At 37.6% G+C, this 27,357-nt stretch overlaps 1 protein-coding gene across 8 annotated transcripts in view; it reads left to right on the top strand.

Moving 5' to 3' along the window:
- The first annotated feature begins 330 nt into the window (after window positions 1-330).
- The window catches only part of tcf12 (transcription factor 12 (HTF4, helix-loop-helix transcription factors 4)), a 145,798-nt gene continuing 118,771 nt past the window's right edge, over window positions 331-27,357 (top strand). Inside the window, exons 1-3 of one of the 8 annotated variants that reach the window (XM_004912704.4) lie at window positions 331-1,468; window positions 2,444-2,579; window positions 3,159-3,231. In XM_004912704.4, coding sequence (XP_004912761.1) covers window positions 2,466-2,579; window positions 3,159-3,231 — 187 coding nt within the window. In that variant the 5' untranslated portion in view covers window positions 331-1,468; window positions 2,444-2,465. Of the gene's footprint in view, window positions 1,469-1,628; window positions 2,127-2,443; window positions 2,580-3,158; window positions 3,232-27,357 lie in introns of those variants that run through there. The other 7 variants (XM_012959616.3, XM_004912703.4, XM_004912705.4 and 4 more) reach the window with 7 other exon arrangements.

Raw genomic sequence — 27,357 nt, 5'->3', positions numbered from 1 at the left:
AGGCTAAAGATGATGGGAAAACTGCTCCAAGCTGTACATATTGCCCATTGCAATATTTTGCACACAAGACTTATTTACAGCCAAGGCCACCCCCAAACATAATTTAGAATCGTTATATCATTGCTATAGACTGCATTTAATTCTGCTCTTATAATACAAAATGGTATGGTAGGATTTAACGAGACTGCATATTAGCACCTGCTTTACGCAGCACACTTAATAAAACAAATGAGCATATTCAGACTAGAAGTTTGTCATTATTCGTGTGTCTTATCCAGTCGCGAAGCAACAAAAGAAATCGCTCATTTCCGACAACACGTCTAATTAGCTAATTACACAAGGCCACTAATTCCGGACGGTACTGAGACTCGGGACAATACGCTTCTATCGAAAGCAAAGCCCCAGGCTAATTTCCAACTATCGGCTATTCGCTGGAAGGCGATTCTAAGCGTTGTGAGGCGAGCGGAGGAGACTCAGCTGGCGCTCGGCAAGCAGACTGGGGAGCAGGTCACGTGTCCCTACACCCCCACGTTAGTGAGCGCGCCTTTAACACGTTCATCTCCGTAAAAGCCGCGAACGCGCATCAATACCGTAACAAGACAGGGGTTCTCCCTTCGCACCTAGCGGCGTTACAAAATAGCAAGACGCCAATTTGCCAAACCAGAACACCTAAGGAAATTATATTCTACGTTATGTGCGCTTACACCAAACTAAGACAATAGGTTGCTATTGCAGCTGGCTGCCCAGGGATTTACATAGCCCACATAGTTGATTCGTGAAGCCTAGTGACAAGCGCATTTATCAACCAATTCTGACGGCATCGATCCTAGCCTGCCACGGGCAGAACCCCCGAGGGCCACCACTCGTACAGCTGCTGTCTCTTTGACTGACCCCTTCTAAGAAGGGCGCATCCGCCTCTCCAATTAGCGGCACCCTCAGAAGTATTACAGGACTACAGTAAATCCCTCTAGAGCCCAAGCTCCAGCCTAGCGTGTCTCTAAGTGCCGAATTACGGACGCGGCAAACCCGAGCTGCGCCCTCACATCCCCAAAGCTCACTGGGAACTGCGACCTTACACTCTCCCCTCTCTGTATACCTCCGCCTCCTGTTTAGCCGGACCTTTATTTCTCACTACTGGAGATGCGTATGGTCAGAATAAAGAGTTAATGGAAGAGAGGAGCCGGACCCCCCCTCCCTCTAGCGGAGGGATACTCAACTAGGTTCTAACGTGGTGCTGAGGCTCGACAAGCGAAAAAAATGTCTGCCTGAGGGAGCCCTACAAGTTCCTATCGGGGAAAAGAAAACGTGTAGCGGTAATAAACACGGGTGAAATCCCACGGAAACCTTGTTTGTGTTGAGCATCTTGGCACAGAGGCGGGGGAAAACTGCTTTTAAGCGCCGTGAAAGAAGACGAAGCGGGACCTCGATAAACTTCAACCCAATTGTTGGATGTTTGAACGGAAAAAAGGTAAAAGAAATCTATAAAAGATGGGATGAGAGAGAGAGAGAATCGGGTGGCGGGGGAGGGCTGGGGGCTCTGTGCGCTCTCGGCTATCATGCCTATGCCCATGGTGCTTGTGGGGTGGGGGTGCACATCCAGATCTCCCATAGCACACTATAGCACTGCCTTGCAAACCTACTTGCTGAGCTCACAGGAAAACTTGGAAACAGCCACAGGACAGCAATTTCCGATCCAAAGCAGCCCGAGGCAGCGCTATTCAAGCTGCGGCTCTACAGCTGTGTTGTTGAACTATCAATCCCGTCATGCCTTGACAGCTTTCATGTTTGGAATTTAAGTTCAACAACACCATAGAGCAGAGGTTGAAGATGCTCAGCTTGGCACCCTTAGCTGTTGGTGAAATACAACTTCCAGCAACCAGGACAGCTTTCTGGGAGTTTTAGTTTACAACAGCTGGAAGCATTGTGTTTTTCCTAAAGGATTGCATTAACCTATGAGGCACAAACCTTTCACCCCTGGCCTTGGCATCCGCTGGGTGAAATGCTAAAAGCAGGGTGACAGAGGAGGGTGCAAGCCACTGGAGTGTTTCTTGCTGTCACCTTGCTCCTCCATAACACATTCTTACTTTGGGAGAGTCACTTGCCTGAGCTATTGCTGGGAGAAGATGGTGAGTCACTTTGTAATCTTTGTGAAGGCTTCTTTAGCCTTTGCATTTCTTTTTTTTGCTATGGTATTTATTGTTTTGTGTCTCTTAATGCAGTGCACGTTTTTCAGACCAGGTCTCCACAGAGTCAGACATAATTGCTGGGGCGGTGGGTGAAAGTTTCCAGACAGTTACTGCTTTTTCAGGAGAGTGTAGTGTCCCCTTCCCTGTGCCCTCCCACCCTCCATCAAAGTGTCAGAGTCAGAAAGGGAGGGGTTGTAGTGCTGTGATGCAGATGGTAAGTGTGTTTTTTTTTTTTTCCCCCTCTTGCTGTGTCCTAGGAGTTGATCTGAGTGGTTGAAGATGAATCCTCAGCAGCGGATGGCCGCTATAGGAACAGACAAGGAATTAAGTGACCTGCTGGATTTCAGTGCGGTACGATATCCTTCGGGGTCTTCTTTTGGCTTCTTCCACACGGTAAAAAGAGCATGCCAAGAGGCAGCCTGGGGTCTGGACACCTCCACTTTGATGTCATGTCTAGACTCCTAGCCTATAATCACTGTAATCTATACTGGGATCAGTATGATTACAAGATGAATACCTTCTTGACCCCCCAGTGCAGCAACCCAGTTTAAACCCCCATGAGTGTCTCTCTAATATTTTTATTAAATTATAATAGTAAAGTTGACACAGCTCTAGGTTCTAAATAGACAAAGTTAATCCAGACCTGTTGCCATGTGTACAGGGATGTAAGTGAAGCTGTCAAGATAAAATAAAATTAATTCACACTGATAAACTGCTCAGTGTTTCGGCTGCATAATAACACTTCACATCCATATAGTGTTTTCATCATTCATCCATGACATGGGCCTGGAATAGTGGCATTATTACCTAAGTGTATGTACATTATGCACTTTGTGCCAGTCAAGTTTTATTTAAAGCTTAGCAAAAAAGAAGTTTCTCCATTTTTAAGTAAATCAATAATTTAATCAAATGCATACTTCTATATCAAGAGAGCGACAGCTAACTTTAAAGCAATACTCTTCTGTTTTTCAGATGTTTTCCCCACCTGTTAATAGTGGGAAAACCAGACCCACTACACTAGGAAGCAGTCAATTCAGTGGATCTGGTAAGGAACCGCTAAAATAATTGTGCACTGTAAAGATACCTTTTGACTGTACCTAGTAAGACGTGCTGATTTATAGTTTTTATTTGATAAATGTCAAAGAATTATGATGTACAACAGTGACTTGCATAGCATGCCAACACCCTGCTTTTTCCCGTTTGTACGTTTGTTGTATTTTCTTTGAAATAACTGTGAAGTTTCTGATGTGCAGTTTATAGTCTGTGTGCTTGACAATTACTTTTAAAAGAATTCTGTTTCTCCAAGTGTTTGCTAAAGTGATTACAGTGACATCTGGAGGGTGTTAATTATTGTGTTTATAATTATATTGAGTGTGCAAAGATGTTCTGTCTTTTCAATTTTGTAGTGAAAGCTCTAAATGCAGTAAAGTTGCACTCTTTAAGGTTGGTTGTAGTGGAAATGTTTGTGACGTGACAGGTTAGTGTAAGATGTTTGCTCCTTTCTCATCAAATAGGAATAATTCTGTGTCTTGGAAAGGACAAAATGTAAACTGAACGTACAGAAAGTCTTCCTTTTTCCTCCCACTGGTTTAAACAGTCTAAAATTTTCACCTGGTCAGTTCAATTTTTCATTACTGCATGTAAAAAAGAAAAAAATCATATTGCTAAATCTGGCCCTTAAATTGTTTCCACATGTTTTAATTTTTGTACATATAGCTAGCACAAGTAATATATAGTAATGCCATTTGTAACATAGTTTTGTGACGTTTATATACATGATCTGTAACAAGTGTGTGCCCAAACTGCTTATGTAAATAAGATCTTTTAGGTATAATCTCGTCAGTCCTATATTTGTACTAACTTAACTGAAGTATATTTATTTTTTATTCATTTTTAACTTTACTGAAGGAAAGTATTATTACAGATGAGGTGCCTGTATTGAGGCATTGAGCCCATGCACTTACTAATTATAAATTGGATGCCCTTTTTTCTGCCCCCCTCTCCTAATTAATAATCTCTAGTAATGGTGACAGATTTATTACTATTTCTGTGTTTTGTATGTCTCGATGCTTCATTTGTTAGTACTGAATTGATAGTGTGTTGTTTGTACTGCTTTCTTTCCTTTACTGGAAATCACTGCCATTGTTTCCTTATATAATCCTTGTTTTGAGAAACCTATTTTTAATTTAAAAAACAAAAAACAGTTCTTTGCATAGTGATTACACACCATTATGGAAAGTTCTTGCATGAATCTATAGTGCCTACATGTATGCGCACATATTGTACAAGATTTTGAACTGGTTGCATGTCTTCTGTTGACATATAACTGTCAGTTACATTATAAAGGTGTTTCCTTATTAACGTTTGCTAGCTTGTAAGAATTCATACCTCCTACTTGTTATACATTTATGCTTTGTTATTGGTGAATTGTTGACATGATGATGCATAGAACATGACACCCCCTTCCCTTCAGTCATTTGTTGCTGAGGATCCATCATTATAATAATAATTTTATCAGTAGTCCGCTTCTTTTGTAGCTCACATTATTCTCAACTTCTTAATTTCAATTGATCTCTATGGTATCCAATTAAAAAGTGAGCTTTAAACATGATGCAAGTGTAAAACATAGTCTCTACAAAACTGCATAATACAATACTAAAAATCTATAAAATTGTTCAGATTATGGGTTGCTTTTAACAAATTTGTAATATATTACAATATATGAATAAACAATAACTGATTTGTTTGAATGGGTGGCCATTTTTTAGTATCTTTTTGTTAAAATATCCCAGTTTTTAATAGAATGACTGCAGAGAGTGTTTGCCTAAAACAACTCTTCCTTTTACTGTAAGCGACCATTAAATACATATATATATATATATATATAAGGTCTAAGTTACTAGTCTAGGCAGACTAATTTTAATATTTTAGGTGCTTATGAGAAAGTGATAACCATAGCAACCCTCACTATCTGCTTTCTTTCCAACATTGTTACTTTTACAAATAATTTATGGGAATATTATTTTTAATAATAGTATTTTGTCAATTATTTGTTAATGGGTCTGTTCATGTGGTTCAGTGGTACGTACCCAGAAGGAATACCCACTTGTATTTTTATCTTTTCATCCATCTATTCTATAGTTTAAAAATGAATTCCAATCATAAAATGGTTGGAAAACAATGTTACTTTTTTGCGCTATTTAAAGCAAAATAGTTTGTTCTTGAGCCAGAAGTGTGTGTGTTCACATAAAGTACACTCTCTTTAGAACTGTTAGGGTCAAGAACCATAATAAATGTCTTTAGTTAAGCAGGATATCAAATTAGTGTTATGAACTGTATTCTCTGCCTTTTAAATCCTTTAGCCTCTTACAGACGGTAATCTATAGGGAACAACTTGTCATCTCTTAATTTGGTTTCTTTGTTGGCTGTCTTTATTGATTAGCCTGGTATAGTAACAAAAACAACACATTGGGGACAGAGGAGAAATAATGTCATAAAAATCAAAGGACATGTCAACCCAAAAAATAATTTTAGCCTAAAAAAAAGAAAACATAATTCTAAGCAACTTTCAGTATGAATTTTATTAAAATTATTTAGTGCTTTAAAAGTTATTTGTGAATGTAATTGCTGTTCAAAAGCAGCATTTGCTGAACTCCTGATTGTTACTTTTAAAACAATGTTGCAAAAGCTAGTCTCCTCCAGCAAGGCAGGTCTGTTAGGCTGCTACTTGTATTACATTGTTTCAAAAGCCAGATCGACCAGGGCAGAGAATACAAAAGTATTGCATTTATCAGCAATACTGTATACAAATAACTTAAAAACCGTTACAAATTTGTAATGAATGTGTATGCAAAGTTGCTTACAATTATGTTTTCTTTCAGGAAAAATTATTTTTTGGGTTGACCTGTCCTTTACCCCAATACCATTTTTTTCCCTAATATGTTCTTTCATTTTTCATGAAATGCATGATATAGTTCTTAAAAAATAAATAAATCTCTGTAGTATAATCAGTGAATAATAGTGCTGTACAGATAAAGGCATGTGGGTTGGATGAGGTGTCCGAGTTTTGCCTATCAAATTTCCCAAGTGCTCCACAGTTTCTTTTATGTATTGCAACAATTTAACTGCATTGGTGGAAATTGTGGTTAGAACCGTTAGTTTTCCTGCTGATTGGATGCAGTTGAACAGCCCTTCTGTACATTTTGTAAATTTGCTGTGTCGGCACGAAAAGATTGATTGTTATTTAGTTACATATATGAATTCTTGCTAAAGTCAGTGAGGAAAAGATTAGTGACTAAAGTGCCACAATAAAGAGGGAAATAAGGAACTTCTATAGTGTAGTGTCGATGTTTCTTCAACTGCTAAGGTAGACAAAGTTACATAGTAGTATGACATTGTGGAGGGTGCATGGTTGAGGGGTAAAGAAGGCAAGGGCGTAAGTAGCACAAAGAGAAATTGTCCCCCATTGATGAAAAACACATGCGATTTAAAAGCTCCTGGGTTCTGGAATTCTTTGTTTCTTACAGGAAGACTTTCTGTAGTTTTAGCCATCATTCCACTTTAATTGATTTAACAGATGTTTTGCAAAATATTCTGCTTTAAATTCTTTGTGGACTGAAAATTAGCAAAATGTTAAGGGTGAGAAAAAAAATCTTGATTGCATTGGGTTAATTGCAAAACATTTTGACTATAACATTTAATGTTAAAAAAAACAGCACAGCAAATGCACATTAAATGTTTTAACTGTTTTGTGTTGTGTACTTTTCATATGTAATGCAAGGATTTTTGACAGTCTGAAAGAGCTCAAAGTGTGGGGCTTGGCATAGCTTAAAGCTATCTTGCTTCAAATCTTGGAAGGGTCTCATTTTCCCCCTAGGGTGATTTATTTTGCCCAACCCTGCTCGAGTTATGTTTAGGCAAACATCTTGTCTTGTGACCAAAAAATATAGTTTAAATACAAGTTACAATCATGTGGAATGTGAGATATTTTTTATAATCTGCTTGTTTACATTAGGGATGCACCAAACTCAGGATTCAGTTCGGGATTGGGCCTTTTCTGGCCTTATTAAAAATTGATCTAAAAAAACAAAAATACAAAATTTTGGATCATACATAACCCATGGTGCACACAATTAAATGAATCTCTTTTTCATATGGTTGATTTGTTTTCTTCTAATCTTAGTGGTACGCAGCAAATTCACCTTATTTAGAATTTGTATGCTGCCATAAAGTCATATATATAGGTTTCTTTGAGTTACAGTTCCACATATGTATACTTTACATTTGCTTAGTAATGCTAGTGAGGGACTATTCATCTTTCCATGAAATTTTTGCTCTGATTTTGATCCTGTGTTTAGAATCAGTAATAGAGCAAGACAAGACTGCCGTGCCACTTATATGTTGATTTTACCCGCTTGCAGATGGTTGTTAAGTTGTTTTGTCCATGCCTCCTGGCCTGTTTTTGCATTGGGGGAAAAAATTATTGAATTTGCTCCACATACCATTCCCCTATACTGAGCATGGGGAGAGAGATGTAACCAAAAATAAGAATTACTAACACCATAATACTTCATTATTCTGTATACAATTTTACCAAAGCTGAACTGTGTTAAACAAAGGGTGCTTTGGTTTCCTATTGAAATCTCCAATTTAAATATAATATAGAAGCAAAGTGTGAAAATGTGGATTGAAACTGATACTATTAGATTTTCCTGATATATTGTTACAAGTGCTGTAGTTGGCAGTGGTGCAGCTGTTTTATTTATTTATTTTTGTTTCTGCTTAATTCTTGCCTGTCCTCAACCTGGCCACTGAATTTGGCCACACAAGTTGAGGGGCATATACACAAATAAATGTGCTAGTTTTTTAATGGCTAATTTAATGGTCCGTTCACCTACCTGGGAAGCTATTTGCTGATGACTGTATATATGGATAGGTACAGCCACTGGAATGTTGTCTTCGTTTGAGGTTACACACAGTGGATGTCTGACTAGTTTGGTCTGCATTGCTTAAATTGGACAGTATTGGCTGCCCATGTATGTGGGTAAGATATACAAACGGTCATAGGGGTAAGGCATGCAAACACTTAATATGCTGAGGTGCTATAACATTTGCTTGTTTACAGTACAGATAGTAACATAGCAACTTACTTTAACTGTTAATATTGCAAGGGTCAATGATTGTTATGTTGTTTGAGCCCCTTCTAGGCATACCTCACATTAATAACTTCTCTACAGGTACAAAACTGAACAATTGCCAGTCTTTACCATTCAGTCCATTTAAATAGCACCTGTATGAACAAACATTGGGTTACATTTTTGGAATGCCTGTCTTTCTTTGCATTTTTACGTTTTTTTGTTACCCAAGATGTTAGTAATCTCTTATATTTTGCAAAAATTAAAAGTGGTGGTATACAGCTGGTAGCTTGCCATAGGGCAGTAATTTCTCATTTGCTAGAATGGGATGCAGATGTAGATGCTTGCTGTGAAAGGGGGTATTAATCACCATGGCTCTCCCTGAGAGGACTATGCAGATCAGAAATGCCTGTAAACCATAACCATGAATCCTTCAAATAAAGCATCTTGTATAGTCACATATACATAGTGTAATTTAACATTTTTTTAGTTCTTTTTGGTGGTCCACAAGGAAGCTTTTTAATCCTTCTTTTTTGTTAATTTTGTCTTATTGTTTATCCTACTGTTGAGGCTACTGTTCATCTTCTGTTCTGACATATGCACTGTTTGCTGTGTTTGTTAATTCCTATCAAGCAGTTAGAAAGTCATAAAAATGTAAACTATTTTTATCTCCACAAAAAATTAGGAATAATTAGAGTCTCTTATAAATACTACTTTCTGCACAAAGTTAATTTTGAGATGAACTATTTGTTTAAGCCGTATACACCGTATCGGGGAACTTTTAATGTTGGAGAGGGAATGTCAGTGTATAGTGTAGCTGCTGGAAAGGGTGTGCTGTGCCTAGGGATGCACCGAACCCACTTTCTTGGGTTCGCCAAACCCCCAAACCTACCCTGACAGATTCTTCCTGAATCCTGAACCGAATCCTAATTAACATTTGCTAATTAGGATTGGAAGGAGTTCCCCAGACCATTTAACCCTTTCCGAATGCTAATTAGCATATGCTAATTTATGACAATTAGGATTTGGATTCAATTCGGCTGGGATCGTGAATTTGTCCGACACCGAATCCTTCAAAAAAAAAAACCAAAAAAAAAAAAAACCTGAATTCGGGCCGAATCCGAGATTCGGTGCATCCCTAGTGGTGCCAGTTCTCAAGCCCCTCTGACATGATTACTGCTTTTGGCCAAAAGCCTTGATATTGGTAATGCAAGGCCTTTGGACAGTCTCTTACCATTTTTTCCAGTTCTAGTTATAGGCCATTCATGAATATAATAGTCCTGAGGTTCCCTTAGAAACTAGTGAATGCTGCTCTTGAGTGCCACCTACAACTAAATGCTCACTGAGCTGATTGCATAATTGTTGCTGAATGTCAGTCTTGGAGAGTTGCAACCAGTAGTTGGGCTCATTTACCCCTGTGCAGTAACCTTTGGCAACCAATCAAATATTTGTTTTCATCGTTCAACCTGCAGCCGGCTGAAAACAATCACTGTTTTTTTGCTATGGGTTACTGTCCATGTGTAGATTTGCCTAATTTTTATAAATGAGCCCCAGTGATATTGTACACCTTTGCACTGCAGATGACACAAGTCTCTTTGCCACCATGTAAATATGTGAATGATATTTAATACAAGCAGACATTTTGTTCCCTGTTAGTGTTTTTCATACATAGTACATAGCATTCACTTACTGATTATTCCTTTTTAAAGTTAAGTATCTGAGAGTTAAACCAGAAAATGATTTTTTGCTTACAAATTTTGCATTGCTTGAGGTTTGTTTCCCTTTTCAATTATTTTTATTTCAGTTGGTGTCTATCTTTCATTTTTAACTTGTTTTTTCTAAAATTGAAGTCTAAATATTTAATGTTCCTTTCTCTGGTGTTTCAGGTTTGCAGCTCTGTAATCCAGGTGTAGACTCTGAACTGTTACAATTTGCAACATTAGTTAAAACATTTCACATCTGTACAATGTTGGTTGTATCAATTATAATAGCTATAGATCCAAAATCCAATAATAAGATCAGAAAAAGAAATGTAAATTGCTGGTAGGATGGCATACGTGGTGCCGCGATTTTCCGAAGTTGCCTCGAGAGGAAATGTCCGTGACTTAGGCAAATCACGGCGCCATGTATGCCATCCCACCGGCGATTTAAATTCTAGCCAGTGGGATGGCATTTCAGGGAGATTGGTCGCCCGTGACAAGGGAGATTTGTCGCGTGGCGACTAATCTCCCTGTGTGTCACAGCCCTTAAGATGTCTGGGTGCCTCTGCAGCAAGTAAAATTTGTGCGGAAAACCGAAGTGACACGTAGGCCTTTCCACCGGTTATTCCCTTCGTTGCCGGTGGAAAGGCTTTTAGGAGAGATTAGTCACCAGTGGTAGCAAAGATCTATTGGAGGTGGCTAATCTTTGCAAGGCACAATAGCCTAAGGGTGAAGACACATAGAGCTATTAGTAGCAACTACTTGTCACGGCTAATAAAATAGACAATGCTGATTGTTTACTGATAATTATCTCTACGTGTGTTTTAGCAGAGGAAGTTCTTAGTATTGTCTATGGCAGGGTATTTTCTGCCATTTATTAGTTGTAAAAAAGTAGCTGCTATTAGTAGCCCTTTTCGTCTTCACCCTAATTACCCACAATAAATCTTGCTACCGTGGGCTACTAATATCCACGAAATGCCACCAAGTCAGGAATTTAAAAATGACTACTTGGCTCGGGAACACTGAGAGCAACATCCAAGGGGTTGGTGAGCAACATGTTGCTCATGAGCCACTGGTTTGGGATCACTGATATAGAGAAAACTGTAGCTTTTTGGTGGTTTTTTCTTTTTTTTCTTTTTTGAGGCAAACTAAAAAAGTAAATTAATTTAATAACCATAACAATAAAGAGCAATTAATTTGCTATTACAATTGCACTTAAATGTCTTAAATGTTTAACTTTGTTGTAAACAATGCATGTGAGTAGCAGCAATAGGACTGTTTTTTAGAAGTAAAAATAGGTGGGTCAGTAACAAGTTTCTTGTAGTACTTTTAAAGATTCACATTTGTTTGTATATAGGCATATGGTGGATGTAAAAGAAAGAGAAAATTGTTAAATTAACAGTACAAACTATAGTGGCAGGTGGCTACCGCACTGATATGCTGACTTAAGCAACTTTATATGGTGCCAGTATTTAATTGCTCATCTTTTATATGTAAATTATAAAATTGGTCAGTATCAGTTCAATACTGACATTAATTTATTATTTCACAATACTGTGATTTTAATGCAGCTTCATGGGACAGGTTTGCTTTCTACTCTGATTCTGGGATGAGATAATTGGGATTCTGTCTGAATTGATTCTTTGTATTGCTGTATCCAAAAAACAAAGCATTGTTTGTAAACATAACTTACAGAAATATAAAGGGCATACTTTCTAGTGAAGATGTTAACTGAATACCAAGAAGAGTGGAAAAAAGCCACTTTTGTTTGCTTAATGTAATAATGTAGCCTGGGTTTCAGTGGATAATTGTGTTCCTAAATGTGTCTGATTTATAGAGCCTCTTGATAGCTCCTTTTTATAATATAAGTAAGGCAGGACATTTTTAACCTTTATTTATTCTTGTTTTTTTGCCATTGATAACTTGCTTGTAAAGTACAGCTAAAGCTTTTTGGGAAGAAAATAGTGTTTACCTTCTGTTTTGCATTTAGGTTAATCTTGTAACAGGCATTTTATGCTGGGGGCAAAATGCCCAAAACCGCCTGTACTGCATTCTATTAAGTATGTTGGAAAAATTCTATCTGCTGGTACAACCAGTAGCGTGGTTGGTGCAGTTGGATTTGGGCCCTCTGATTTAAAAATTATTTTGCTCTCTCATAAACTACCTCTTTAAATTTAAAGCATATACAGTATTTAGTATTTGTATTAACATTTAAAGACTGTAGTGCTGATTTACATAGTTAGGTGTTATATCTTTGCTTTAACTGGGTAGTAGTGTGATAAAAAAAAAACATTTTGCTGATTGGTTGCATTGTACAGCTTGTACAATAAGAATAATTTTCAACAAGCCTCCTTGCTTTTGTCTAAGGTTCTCATCATATGTCAAGGGCCAAGGGTCACCATTCAGTCTAATAACTTACTAAAAGTAACTACACATAGGGGGCCTATTTATGAAAGTCAGAATTTCGGACTTCTAAAAGTACGATCGGATTAAATCCAATATTTTCTGATGTGTGCTAAAAGTATGAACATTTTGGATCATGGTCGTATTAAAATATCGTGGTACGATCCGACAGTTCTGAAATTTTCGGATCCAACAATTGTAAAAGGCGCAAAAAAACTTTGACTTTGAACCTTCTGTGCATGTTTTTGGAAGCCTCCAATAGGACTCCATGTCACTCTGCAGCTCCAACCTGGCCCAAGGAAAGTCACGATACCGAAGCTTGAATGAATTCCAAAACTTTTACACTCGTTGCGACAAATACAATTTTGTCACGCAAATTGTTGCAAAGTATGAAAAATTCCCGCAAATTCATAAAAAAAATACAGAAAATACGCACAGTTCTAAAACTAAAAAGATACTAAAAAATACGAATTTTTAGTATTTTGACTCATTGTACATTGATAAATGGGCCACACACATATATGTCAATTTTTTTGTCAAATGCAACCGTATGGAACACAACTGTGCTTCAATGCGGGAGGTTTGTAAAAGCAGGCATAATAAAATGAAATAAGTTAGATAATGTGCACACTCAAACCCGAGTCAAACACGTTTAAAAAATACTCATGTGTTAGGGCTCTTAATAAGGGACAGATCCAAAGCCATAGAAAAGAGATTTGTTGCAGTTGTCTGTGGATATAGGTAAATTTCTCCTAAAGAAATATGTTTTAAGAGATTGTTTAAAGGAAGTGATTGAAAAAGGTTGTATGAAACAGGGAAGGGAATTTCAAAGAAAGGGGGTGCAGATCTACTGAAGTCATAAATTAATGAGTAATGAATGAGGTGTTTAGTTCAGATTGGAAACAGTCAGTGACACTTTTCTATGGTTTGTCAGTAAGACACTTCAATCATGTTAATGCTTTTGCAGTAGAGTACCTTTTTTTGCAGACTTTGTTCATCTGGAAATGGGGAAAATGTTTTCTATTGAAGCCTCTAAATTTGTCAGCTGTTTAAAAGTACATTTTTCTTTCATTCTTATCTGTGCATCCTTTAATGGGAAGTTCAGAGATAAAAAAAAAAAACAAAAACAAAAAAAACATTTAAGGATTGCACAAACTGCCAGTAGCCCATTTAGTGATCAAAATAATGTATCGATATGAGCTCTTTAAAGTGGAAATATGTTTGCAGCACCTTAGACGATACATTTTTTATTTTAGTTACCTTGTTTTGCCACAGATTAATTGAGAACTGCTTGGCAAATTGGCCGTTAAATAAGCATAATTTGATTCTGAATTCATCCTAAAATATGTCTTACATTTATATATTATATCGTGTAGCTTAGGTCTCTCTAGTATACAGCTCAGTTTGGTCGCAGTTGGTGTCTTATTAGGGAGAGCCCGGAACTTCTTTCCCTAATGACAGTTACTTCTATTTCACTTGAACTGGAAAGATCTTGGGACTAATTTAACAACAATGCAAATTTTCCAACCATGCAGTAACCCATAGACACTTATTAAATTTTTGTTTTTATTGTTTTCCTGTGGTGCAGGTTGTTATGTGTTACTTTTCTAGGGCAAATATGCCCAGTATTGGTATATATATATATAGAGACATGTTCCTGAGGTACACTGGATATAAAAATCTATACACCAATGCAAAATGGTATTTTTTTATATAAATTAAAGAAACTGAGAGAAATTCTGTCAGATCTTTTCCCACTTTTATTGCAAAATTGCCATCTATACAAAAAAGTCGAAAACAAATCAGAAACAGTTTAGTAAAAAAAGAAATCATACAAAAACCTGCATTAGTATCCACACCCCCTGAACTAGTACTTGGTTGAAGCACCTTTAAATTTTATTACAGTCTTTTTGGGTAAGGGTCTATCAATTTGGCACATCTGGATTGGCAATTGTTGCCCACTCCTCCTTGCAGAATGGCAGAGGCCTCTCCTCCTATGGTGAAGCCATTGCTTCGTTGGTGTAGATGTATGCTTTGGGTCATTGTCATACTGATAGGTGACGTTACTCTTTAGCTTCAGCTTCCTAACAGATGCTTGAAGTTTTTGTGACAAAATAGACAGATACATAGAGCTATTCATGATTTCATCCATTCTGACTAAAGCACGCAGCCCCTTTTAATGTTGCTGTAGGCCTCTTGGGGCCTCCCTATCAGTCTTGGAGGGTTGCCTTGATTTTGGTACAGTCACTGTTGAGCCATATTTTCTTCACTTGTTGATGACTTCACAGTGCTCCATTTGTACCCCTGTACTGATTGATACCTTTCAGTAATGAGATCCCTTTCATATTTTGGAAGTTCTTTGTGGACAATGGCTTTTGGAGTATGAAACCAAGAGTTATTCCTACAGGAACAGCCAAATTTTAACTGAGCTCAGTCAGAGCCTCTTTAATTGATGTTGGGTGCATAGAAAATACTATTTGCGATGAGATTGATTGATTGTGATTGGTTGATTCTGAATGCAGCTACAGTCTTGATTATTAAAGGCTGTGCACAGTCATGCAACCAGTTTTTTGTATGATTTTTGCTTTTCCTTCTTTCACTAAAATGTTTCTAATTTATTTTCAACTTGTATAGATGGCAATTTTGCAATAAAAGTGAAATAAGTTCTGACAGGATTTTTTTCTTTTCTTTCATTTTATATGCAGTGTAATAATTACTTGGGAACATGGAATTCAGCAATACCTCTGTATTGGTATTTGAACCAAAAATAGAGCCTTTAGAGCAGTGGCAGACAGGGCAGAGGCGTGCCATATTAAATGAGTAGGTACAGTTCTTGTGCGTTCACAGGTAGGAGCCTATTTCACGTGCATCTATTTCAATAGCATTATGTATGATGACAAGGTGATGGCAGATTGTCAGTTAAGTAGCAGGTGCTGTGCTTGCAGTTTTACAAAGACTCTGCCAATTAATGGAAGCTCGGCTGTGAACAAGTGGCACCTACATAGGCGTCTTAATAAAAATATGTCCTGTAAATAAGCTTCTTTTTAACCCTTTATGCCAGCAGGATTTCACATTCCATTCATACTCAGGGCTACCTTTTTTTTTTAAAATATATTTTGTAGCGATGCACCAAACCCAGTTTTTTGGGTTCGGCCGAACCTCCGAATCCATCACAAAGGATTCGGCCAGGGCTGTGGACTGCCCAATTCCGAACCCTACCATTTTCAAAATGGAACTGTTGCATTTCTGAAAACTGCATAATAGTTATAGTAACATAACAGTTAGAAGTCCCTTAAAACACATATTTTTGGAAGGTATACATTCTCACAAACCTCTGGTGTATGGCCTGTAAAGGCCTCAAAATTAAAACATTGTTCTTGATTATTCATTTTTGCCAGTAAAACTATTGTGTACAAAGTGGAGGTCAATAATCACAAAAAGCCAATGAAATCTATCAAAGCCGTTTTTTTAACCAGTTTGATAAGTGTTCAGTATCACAGTTTCAATGCTATTCAGTTGATATAGAGTTTTTTCTTGTATGTGTGACACTAACCTGGGCAGGCATGCTGAAAAGAATTCTGGTGGGGACAATCGTACCCTAAGGGCCTACAGCATAGATGCTAGAGAATGGTGAGAAAAAAAAAAAGTTGTTTTAAAGCTGCTCCCTGAACAAGAAGTGCTTCAGGTAATAGAATCTATGATCTATGGCACTTCAGTCCCTTTATCCAGAGAGTGTAGATTCTACAATCTTTGACCCTTGACTGGCAGCATTGGTACATTTTTTGCTGTAGATTTACAGGGTGAGTATTTGGAGAAAGCACTTTTTTTCTGTAATGCAAATAACTTAATGAGATGCTGACACCAGAAGTTAAATCCTTTTTTAAATCTATCATAACATTGTCTTTGCACACAAGTTATAATTTTGCCATTAACCCTTTTCCTGCCAAAGACGTAGCTCCTACGTGCTGGCATAAAAAGGTGTTGAACGCCGAGCACGTAGGAGCTACGTTTTCTTTACTTTGCGCTCGTTCTCTGCGCTCGCTGCTTCATCCGAGCGCAGCGAACGATCGCAAAGTAAAGGACCCCCTAGGGAACGAGCGGAGGGGGGTACCCAGTGGCCCCTGGGGCACGATCACCCAGGGGCCCCATAGAAAAAGTTGAGCTCCCCCCTCCGCCCCCCCGCTTCCTGTGCCAGCTACTCACCATCTGCAGCTGCTGTCCCGGTGTCTCCTGTCTTCTCCTGCGATCTTCAGCTCCTCTGACCCCAGGTTAGTGCTACATAAACACATAATACACTAATACACACTTATACTCACACTTACACACACACATACATTTTGGGGGGGGTTGGGGGGCTTCACACATTCACAGCACTTACAGCACTCACACTTACTTGCACACACACACATGCACTCAAAACACATTTCGCCATGTGTACACACACACTTACACACTTATGTAATTTTTTTTTCTTATTTTTTTTTTTATCGCGTCGTTTTTATTCTAGCCTTAAAAAATTGTTTTATTGCCATTGCGGATAGCTTATTCGCTAACCGCACTGCGCAATACCTTTTGTGTATTATTTTGGTGTTATTATTACATTTTCTGTGATTTTGGTGCATTTTTAGCCATTTTATTGCATTTTCAGTTATGCATAGTTGTTGTTCACTTGACTTTGCCTGTAAAACGAATTTACCCAAGCCAGAATACTCAAACTGTGATTCTGACTGCAGATATCACTAGTAAAAAAAAACCCATTGATTTTAGGGCGATTTTATTGCATTTCATAGTGTTCTTTGTTACTTGTCTTGCACATGGACATTTTGTCTGCTGTATTTCAATTTGGCTTCCTCTGTACCCCACTTAGTTTGGTAAATCTATGCATATTGGGCATCAAACTGTTCAGTAGACCCCTGGCGTTCATATTTAGGGTGTGTAATGTTGGTACGTTATGAAATGTGGGCTACATAATGGGGCAAAATGCAAGCTTTGTAACAATTTTCAAAAATGTTATAAAAACCATTCTGTTTAGAATAGCTTTGTAGGTTGGTAGTTTGCAGTAGAAAGATGTATTTACCCATTTTTGTTTTGTCAGAATGTGTGCTTTCAGAAAATGTATGGTTTTCTAGGGTTTCCGTACTGTTAGGGGGTCTTATGGCACAAAATACACATACCGGGTGCAAAAACTGCACGAGCCGGAGTGTAATTCGTAAAAATTCATATGCACTATTTTCGTTTGGGTGACCCTGTACTCTGCATAGTTTGGTAAATCTATGCATATAAGGCATCAAACTGTTCAGTAGACCCCTAGTGTTCATATTTAAGTGTTTTATGTTGATACGTTACAAATTGTGGGGGTACATAATGAGGTAAAATGCAATCTTTGTGACGATTTTCAGAAATGTCATAAAAACCGTTCTGTTTAGAATAGCTTTGTAATTTGGTAGTTTGCAGTAGAAAGACGTATTTACCCCTGTTTGTTTTGTCAGAATGTGTACTTTCAGAAAATGTATGTCTGAACGTGTACTTTCCAAAAATATATGGTTTTCAGGGGTAACCCTATATTTCTGCAGTTTCTATCCCACATAAAACTGCCATGTGTTTATGAATTAGGTAAAGGTAAGCCATAAAATTAGTGTGCACAAGGTATATGTGCTTTGATAAACCTATGTACAGTGGGCATCAAACTGTTCAGTAGACCTCTGGGGTTTTATCTTGGTACCTAATCACCTATAGAAAATAAGATGCTGCATATTGGAAGTTTTGAGGTGATTTTTGGAAATGTAATAAAATCGGCAAACTTAGGAAAGCTTTGCGGCTTGGTACTTTGGAGTAGAAAGACATGGGTACCCATTTTAGATTTCGGGGAATGTGTACTTTCCAAAAATATATGACTTTCTGGGGTGCGTGTACTTTTTACTAACTTTCTCCCACACAAAATTATGTAAATGTGTTGATTTTGCAGAAGCTGAAATGACAGAAATGACGGATCATATGGGGTATGTTCACATTGGGGCCCCTACATGCCACATACTTAGGTAAACCTAAACATATTGGGCATCATACTGTTCAGTGGACCCCTGGCATTCAAATTCAGGGTGTTTTATCTTGGTACCTAATGCTATGTGGGAGATATGATGCTACAAAGTGGAAGCTTTGAGGGGATTTTTGGAATTGTCATCAAAATTGCTAACTTTAGAAATGCTTTGCTACTTGGTACTTTGGAGTAGAAAGACACAGGTACCCATTTTAGATTTGGGGGAATGTGTACTTTCCAAAAATATATGGCTTTCTGGGGTGAGCATACTTTTTTGTAGCGTTATCCCACACAAAAGGATGTAAATGTGTTGATTTTGCAGAAGCTGGAGTGACAGAAATGATAGATCATATGGGGTATGTTCACATTGGGGCCCCTACATGCCACATACTTAGGTAAACCTATACATATTGGGCATCAAACTGTTTAGTGGACCCCTGGCGTTCAAATTTAGGGGGTTTTATCTGGTTACTTTATGGCCTGTAGGAGATAAGATACTATAGACAGGAAGCTTTGAAGCGATTTTTGAGAAATTTCAAAAATTTTGATAAAAACTAATAACTTTAGGAAAACATTGCAACTTGGTAGCTTGGAGTAGACAGGCAGTTCTATCTATTCTGGATTCCACAGAATCTGTTCTTTCTAAAAATGTATAAAATATTATTATAAATGTATAAAAATGTATAATTTTCTGGGATAAACCTTATGTTAGTGGAATTTGTGACCTTGAAATCTAAAGTATGCAGCTTTCTGGAGCAATGCTTTGGAAATTTGGTAGTGTACTGCTGGGAGTTTTTGACCTATGTCAGTGAGAAATCTCCATAAAACTATATACAGGGTGGGCCATTTATATGGATACACCTTAATATGGTGGAAATCCATTCCCACCATATTAAGGTGTATCCATATAAATGGCCCACCCTGTATAATTGGTATTGGCGCGTTCAGGAGCAATGGGATTTTCCAAATCAGTTGTATTTTTGTGCATAAAATAATTTTTGTTTCTGGTGTATGAGTTTATTTTATTATGGAAAATATTATTTTTTTTAGACATTTAGAAGCCTATATCTTGTTACAGAATTGGAATTACTCAAAAATTTCACCATATTTTGAAAGCTTAGGTTGTCCTGAAAAAAACGATATATAGTTTTCCTGAGTAAACTAAAAGTCCCCCCTAGGAAAAGCCCCTAAAGTGAAACAGTGCAAAATGTTCAAAAACTGTCTGGCAGTAGAAGTTCCACTTTGTTCAAAACGGCTGGCAGTGAAAGGGTTAAAGCATTTGCCTGATGCTTTTGCAATATCTATCCCATTCCTCATGTCCCTCTATGAGGAGACTGCCATATTTGTGCCGCAGGAGTCCGATAGCATTAGAAGCTATAGCTGACAGGCTGAGAAGGGACAGTAAGGTTGGCAAAACAGTCAGGTTTAGGGACTTCAAGTAACAATTACTTACAAAATCAGCTCTATCTGCGACAAATGATAAACATGACCTATAGGCAACTTATGGGGGCCCATTCATTAAAGCACTAATTTTCGCTAGTTAAAAGCACGATTGGAAAAAATTCGGAGTAACCACAATAATTTCTGATGTGCGAATATTGCGCAAAAATTCTTTTCTTGGTCATACCAAAAAAAAATAAAAATTGGGGTTTCATGAATGGGCCCCATGATGTACATTCATATTTTGAAAAGTAGTTTTTTAGTGCCAGTATCAACATGTCTTTACAATACCAGTCCCAAATTGGTGTCAGAGAAAAAAAATATATAGGGGAGCTTGTTAACTAGACTGTACATTTTTATTTGATGGTATGGTTTTGTAATATAATTGTGTTGTCTGTTTGTAAACAAAAATCATTAACTTGTTCTATAAAAGTTGCTATTTCTATATTTAGAAAGTAAATAGTTGAGTTTTATGTTTTAGGTATACTGAATTTTGATTATTTTGTTTGGTGTCAATGCACCAAATCAGGATTGCACAACAAGAGCCCTGCAGGTCAGATTTCAGAACTTTATGGCTTGTCTGCCCCAGGGTTCTATATGTTATTATACAGTAATGTAATTTAGCCTTCAGACCTCGATTGGATTGAATAGTTGTCTCAATATTTTGCTCTAAATAAACTAATTTGTTAAATAATGAATTCTACTTTCGTTATGGTCTTATTTGTTAGATAGGGTATTTTATTTACAGCTTTGTTGTCCTGAAATAACTTCACAGTGTTGAGCTGTTACTAGAAGTAAATTTCTACTATCCCTGTAGTGACATCTTTGAGTCAGATGCAGTTTTACGGTTTCGAATTTGCAAGAACTCTTTCCTGCATATTTTCTAGTTAACAATATAAATTTACTGTGACAGCTTGATATATGTACCAAAAACTGGCCGATGGCAATAGTCATGGATATGGGAACGGGTCAGCTAAAGGAATTTGATGGTTATAATATTTATGAAAAATCTTTCTATTTACTGAAACAGCAAATAAGGCTGAGATCAACATGAAATAATGTTCATAATTTGTAAATGTCTGCAAAAAGTTACATTTACCTAAAAACAAAAACAAGATAAAATGAGGAAAAATTAATAATATTGTACTGGAAAGGTTTCCATAGTTTTTTTTTTTTTTTTTTTTTTTTTTTAATATGCCTTAACTCTAGCCTTTTCCTCCCCTTTAAATTCCAGAAATTAAATTTAATGCTTAATTTTGGCAATTCCCTATTTGGGAAACATGCTTGAGAAACATTCAGTATCATAAAATACTTATAGTTGTAGTTTTAATGGCACTGCATAGCAAGTTACAGTTCTGTATATTTGTATGTGTACGTATTAAGCCCTTGTATGGGTGAACTCCAAAATGGCAGTAAGTTGCCTGTATTTTTAACCAGAAAGCTATTAACAGAGACAGCAAATAATGGCTGCATTCACTGTTGTCTTGTTAAAAAACAGAAAAGAAAGCATACACACCCCAATTAACCTTCTAGTGTAAGTGGGACTAAGTCAGTACTAGCTTGCAAGCCCTGTCACTTAAAGAAAAAAAAAAATGACCTATTACCACACTTCTCGCAGTGTGAATGTCACATGTAAAGGTCTACAATAATCTCTTCGGGGCAAAGTACAATTGAGGCCGAATACAAAAAATTTGTATTGGTTCGTACTGTGTGTATTTTCTGCGACTTTTTCATACTTTGCGACAAAATTGTTGTGACAAAATCGTATTGTCGTGCCGAGTGCAAAAGTTTCGGTTTCATTCAAGCTTTGGTATCGTGACTTTCCTTGGGCCAGGTTGGAGCTGCGGAGTGCCATTGAGCCCTATGGGAGGCTTTCCTTGGGCCAGGTTGGAGCTGCGGAGTGCCATTGAGTCCTATGGGAGGCTTCCAAAATCATGCACAGAAGGATCAAAGTCAGAAAGGTTTTCCCACCGTTTACGATGGTTCGATACGAAAATTTCATGACTTTCGGATCGCCAATATGATATTATCGTGACTATTCAGATTTTTTCGTAAACATTTTCATGATATTTGTGATCATCAGAAATGATCTAATCCGAATTATTCCCATTTCGGGATTCGAACTTGTACTTTGATGAATATGCCCCCTCAGTGTCTACATATTGATATGACTGCTTAAGATTCTTGAAGCTATACGCAATTTTGACCCTTTTCTGCAATTCTGTTTCATGTATGATATTACAGGTATGGGACCTGCTATCCAGAATGCTTGGAACCTGGGGTTTTCCGAAAAAGAGATCTTTCTTTTATTTGGATCTCCATACTTTGTCTACAAGAAAGCATTTAAATAAGTAAATAAATAAATAAATAATTTAATAAAGAAATTAAATAATAAATAAATCAATAGGATTGATCATCGCCAATAAGTAGTAATTACATCGTAGTTGGGATGAAATACAAGATCATTTTATTATTGCAGAGGAAAAGGAAGTCATTTTTAAAAAAATCTGAATTATTAGATCGGTGTGTGTGTGATGGCCTTTTGGTAATATGGTGGTTTTGGTAGTGTGGTTACAAACTGCCCTATGTAAATATAGACTAAAAGGCTGATGGCCATAGAGTTAGTCGCCCGCAATGTATCTCAAAAGGAATCACCAGTGGAAAGTGTTAGTCTCCCACGGTAACAGAGATCTATCGCTGACAACTAACTCACCCCGTGGGCCATCAGCCTAAAATGTAAAGATAAATTGACACTGAGTATTGCATTTGGATATGCTTGAGTATTTTCTTAACTGTGCCAATAGATCCATTTTGATCTATATATCTCTTTTAATTTATATATCAGTTGGACTTTCTCCTTCAGTTACTTTACTTAAGTCTTTTTGCACACCGAAGAAGGATCCAACTGCATCTGTCATATCCTGTCAGTCTAAAAATATAGTTTAGATTTTTGTTATTGTGCTTGTTTTCAACTCAGCTGAATTTGCCTAGCTGACTTGAAATCTAAAGTACACATGACTGCTTTCTTTTACTGACAGATGTGACCAAAGCGTTTGTCTTGGCAGTTTGGGTGAGCACAGAGCAGAAGTCTGCAATTCCATCCAACCCACAGAATCAGACTTGATATGAACAGACCAATCCGACTTCTATCAAACTACAACATAAATCATTTTGGAATGTCAGTAGTGCAAAAGAGACACGTTTTGGGAGAGAAAGGCATATAGTAGCACAATAATTTCTTTATATAGCATGATCAAAGGCTGGATTAAATTAAAATGATGTCATACAGTAAAGTCTATGGAGTCTTTTAGCAGACTTGGGGCCATAAAAATCCTGGAGGGTCACATTTAGACCATCGTCCTCCAGTTGGACAGACCTGTTTTACATACTTAATTTCTAGCATCTACCATAGTCAGAGTGTTTCCCATGAATGGATTAGGAAGTGCATGCTGGCAGGGATGGATATGTGATAGTCAATGTGTCTCATGTGCTGTAGACTCTAATTAAACCAAATACCTGGGAATTTACAAGCTCCAGACACTGATCTCTTGCCTTGTTTAACATTTTTTGCAGGTAATTTTTTTAGAGCAGATGCCTGAACCTAGACACACATTTGAAAACGTTCTGGCCCAAAATCCACCTGTACCAGTGTGTCTCAAACTGATTTCCACTATAGCAGAGATTCTTAACCTATGGTTTGGGACCTACAACTGATTTGCTTTGACCAAATAATAATGTAATGGATCAAATACAATTTCAAAGATGTATAAAGCACTTCTTTCCTGTTAAAGGAGAAAGAAAGGTAAAACCTAAGTAAGCTTTATCAGAAAGATCTATGTAAATACAGCCATAAGCACTCACAGAAATGCTGCACTGACTTCTCTGGAAAAAGATTAGTTGTGTCTGTAATTCCTGTGCCACAGACACGCAGCTTTCTGTTCTCTGCTCTTTTCTGCTCCCCCTTCCCTCAAGAATGCTAAGAACTCACTACCCCCCCCCTTAGGAATGTGGATCTGAGCCAATCAGCAGGAAGATGACTCATAGTCGTACTAACTGAGCATGTTCACTTGGTCTGCATGTCTGTGCAGGAGTGAGGCATTATGGGAACTTGTTGCCATCAGTTGCCATCCCACCGGCGAACATGTAAGTCGCCGGTGGGATGGCACACGCAGCGGCACGTTTTCGGCAAATCGCCGAAAATGCCTCGGGAGGCAACTTCGGCGATTTGCCGAAATCACATGCGCAGCGTGTACCATCCCACCGGCGACTTACATGTTCGCCGGTGGGATGGTAGTTCGGGGAGATTAGTCACCCGTGACAAGGGAGATTTGTCGCGGGAGACTAATCTCCCCATGTGCCAGAGCCCTAAAGGGCACTGTGACAGGTTTATTTTAAACAATGGCGGAATTGATTTAATTTTATTCTGATTAGGGACTGATACCCAAAGGCTCCAGCAAGTCTGCCCCAGCCTGAATGGAAACAATAGGCAGATAATCCAGTTACCCTGGCACCTATATGTCTCCCCACCCTTACAAAGAAACAGTAGGGGCTTGCTGGGAGAATGGGCCAATAGGGACATAAAAAGAGCCCCAAAGAGAGCTTGGCGGTCAGTCTTCAGAGAGAGAGAGAGGAAAGGATTCCTGCACTTCGGATCAACCGCTTTAGTTACTCTTTGGCCATTATTTTCTTTAGACTGTGGATTTACTTCTGTGGGACTTTGGAATTGCCTTTTTTCTATTTAATTTGTTGCTGTGCAATGTCATTGTACTTTACAAAAATAAAGTGCTGGAATGCTACAAGGTTTCTCTCCAGTGTTTGAGCATACAGTTGTTAGGTCATTTTCATGACAGACACTATTGAGACAACTGAAGATATGCCTGCAGCTTGAGATTAACTCTTTACTAGCCTTTCCTTATCCTTTAAAGCAGAACTGAAGTATATAAAAGTGTTAGGATAGATATGCATTGTGTTGGGCTGTGTGTTGGGCTTTTTGACTGTCTCCGGCCACCACAACCTTTTAGCAGTGAACATCTGTGCCTCCAAAGATCCAAAGATGCCCTCAGTAGCTCCCCATCTTTTTTCATGCTCTGAACTGCTGTCAGTTACCTGAACTTGGGGACTAACAATATACAGTATGCACCAACTCCAACCTGGGGTTCCTTTGTGTTTGGAACAGAAAAACTTAAAAATGGTTATGTGGGTCCTAGAAATGACATTGTCGTGATTTTCATAAGGTGTTAGTGTCCCATCGAGAGTGGCAGTTCATTAAAATCATGCTCCAAAAGTCTAGCAAATTACCTGTGATACAAGTAAAGAAGAAGGGCAAAACTGGTAGGCGAGTGCAGTGGGAGAATGCCATAAATGAAGCTGCATACTACTGCTGTTTTTTGGAGCTAGCTTGGAATTTTCAGCTTGCTTTTTAATCGACTGATATGAACCACTTCTGCAACAGAGTTATAGAGTTATGGGTATAGCACGTCTTTGTTCTTTTGCTCTGTGTAAGCCTTGCTATTCTGAATTGTGTGATAAACATGATAAGCTTAGCAATTTTGTTGCCATGTGCTGAAGGCTCTAAACCTTTTGGCAGTTTCTTGGTATATGCACTACAGTTTATTACTTGTTTAGGGTAGACTGTAAAATGAAATCAGTGGTTCAGTAAATTGACCATACAATCTAATTTTGCCAAGCTGCTCTTTTTATTAAAACTTGAAATCCTGTATGTAATGCTTGTTTATTGTTAAAGTGTTACCTTTAGGCTGAATTAGCATGGTTGTCCATCCACTTTGTAAGATCTGCTGTTTTTCTCACTGAAGTGTTGATTAAGTAGTTTCCATTTTGGCACTACAGCAGGCCTTGTAACTTGCTGACTGTGTCAAATTTTTAAGTTAAAGGGGAAAAAAAAAGCTTAAACTCAGTTTTATATAGATGCCAAAAATAGAAATCTATTGAGAGGTGTATAATCTCTAAATGCACTGCTATGTCTTTTTAAACAGCTGTAAAATGATGGATGTTTACACGAAAAATGCAATAACTGTAATCTGGTGACAGCAACTTTTTTTTTATTGAGTGGTACATATCTAAAACTGAATAAAGGTATACTTTAATATGTTGCAGCACATCTTAGACAAACAAATGTAGACTTGATAGAATGCAGATTTCATTGATGCTATGTTAAATGTAATGTGGTTGTGCATTTCTCTTTGCAAACCTAAGTGCTAGTTACAGCATTATTGGGCTATGTTGGTACTTGGTAGAAGTCAATTTCAGTTTCCAAACTAAATTCTGTTTAATCTGGTGGTTGAATATTCAGATGAGTAGCGGTTCCAGTCTGTATGACTGTATGCTCAAGGGGCACTTATAGAAATCTCTGGAAAGAGAATCAGCCTGTTAGCCTTTCATAGTCATTTATTTAGCCTGAAGAAATATTATGTTTGTTTTATCTTGTCAAATACTGCATCAAATTATGCTTATGTTCCATTAGAATAGAAGTTTAAGTCAGAGGGAACAAAAAAACTTTTAAAAAAACATAAAATTGCTGCAATAAATGTTGTAAATCAGCAACCAGAAAGACACAAATAGAAAATTAGGAACTGATTGTTTAGCAGGCAAAGTGATTTAAACAGTATATTAATAGTAAAAAGATGCAGGTTGAGACCATGTCTCTAGAAAATGAGTTGGTAACAAGAGATTCAAAATCGGGACTTTCAGTTCTTTTCTTCAGAGTATACAGTACAGTAGTCAAGATTTTTAAGACCCTCTCCTTAACTCTGTTAGGGGCACAGATGGCTTGGCTGTACCAAGTCAGTGGTTGACAATATATGGTAAATGTTCAATTGTGAACAAGGCACCAGGGATTGATAGATTCTACTCTCGAGTAGTTAAAGAGCTTAGTTTAGTTTAGTTTTAGCCAGTCTGTGGTTTGATTTTCTTGCTCATTTCAATTGGTATGGTATCTATGGTTTTGATGAAAGCTGATGTAATTCTAGTCACAGTCCTTTAAATTTGATGTCTATGGTGGCCAAGTTACCTGAGAATATTATGCCAAACAATTGTATTTGATTTTTATCAGAAGGTAAGTATGAACTTGGACAGTAGAGTTGCAGTGGATGTGATCTGTTAAGTTTTTTTCTAAAGCTACATAAATAAATGCTCTTTCTAACTAAGGTCTTTGCTCTTGGTAATGTTGTTAATGCATGGATAGGAAACTAGCTGAGGAATCGGGTACAGAGTGTGGTTGTCAATGTTGGAGTAGGGTTTTCAGTCAGTTGCCATAGAGTTCTGTATTGGGCGCACTTTTTTTTAATTTGTTCATTTAATGCTTTGGGGGTGGGCATTTATTTTTTAGCGTTTGGTGATGACAACTATGCAGGTCAGTTAATTCCATCGAGGATGTTGCATCCTTACAAAATCTCTCTGGGTGGCTAAGCAGCAGATGAAAGTCAGTGTTGATATAAATG

Source organism: Xenopus tropicalis, chromosome 3 (assembly GCF_000004195.4).
Source record: "Xenopus tropicalis strain Nigerian chromosome 3, UCB_Xtro_10.0, whole genome shotgun sequence".
In the NCBI taxonomy this organism is placed as follows: Eukaryota; Metazoa; Chordata; class Amphibia; order Anura; family Pipidae; genus Xenopus; species Xenopus tropicalis.
Note: the sequence above shows the minus strand (reverse complement) of the source record. Positions and strands in the feature narration are given on the sequence as shown.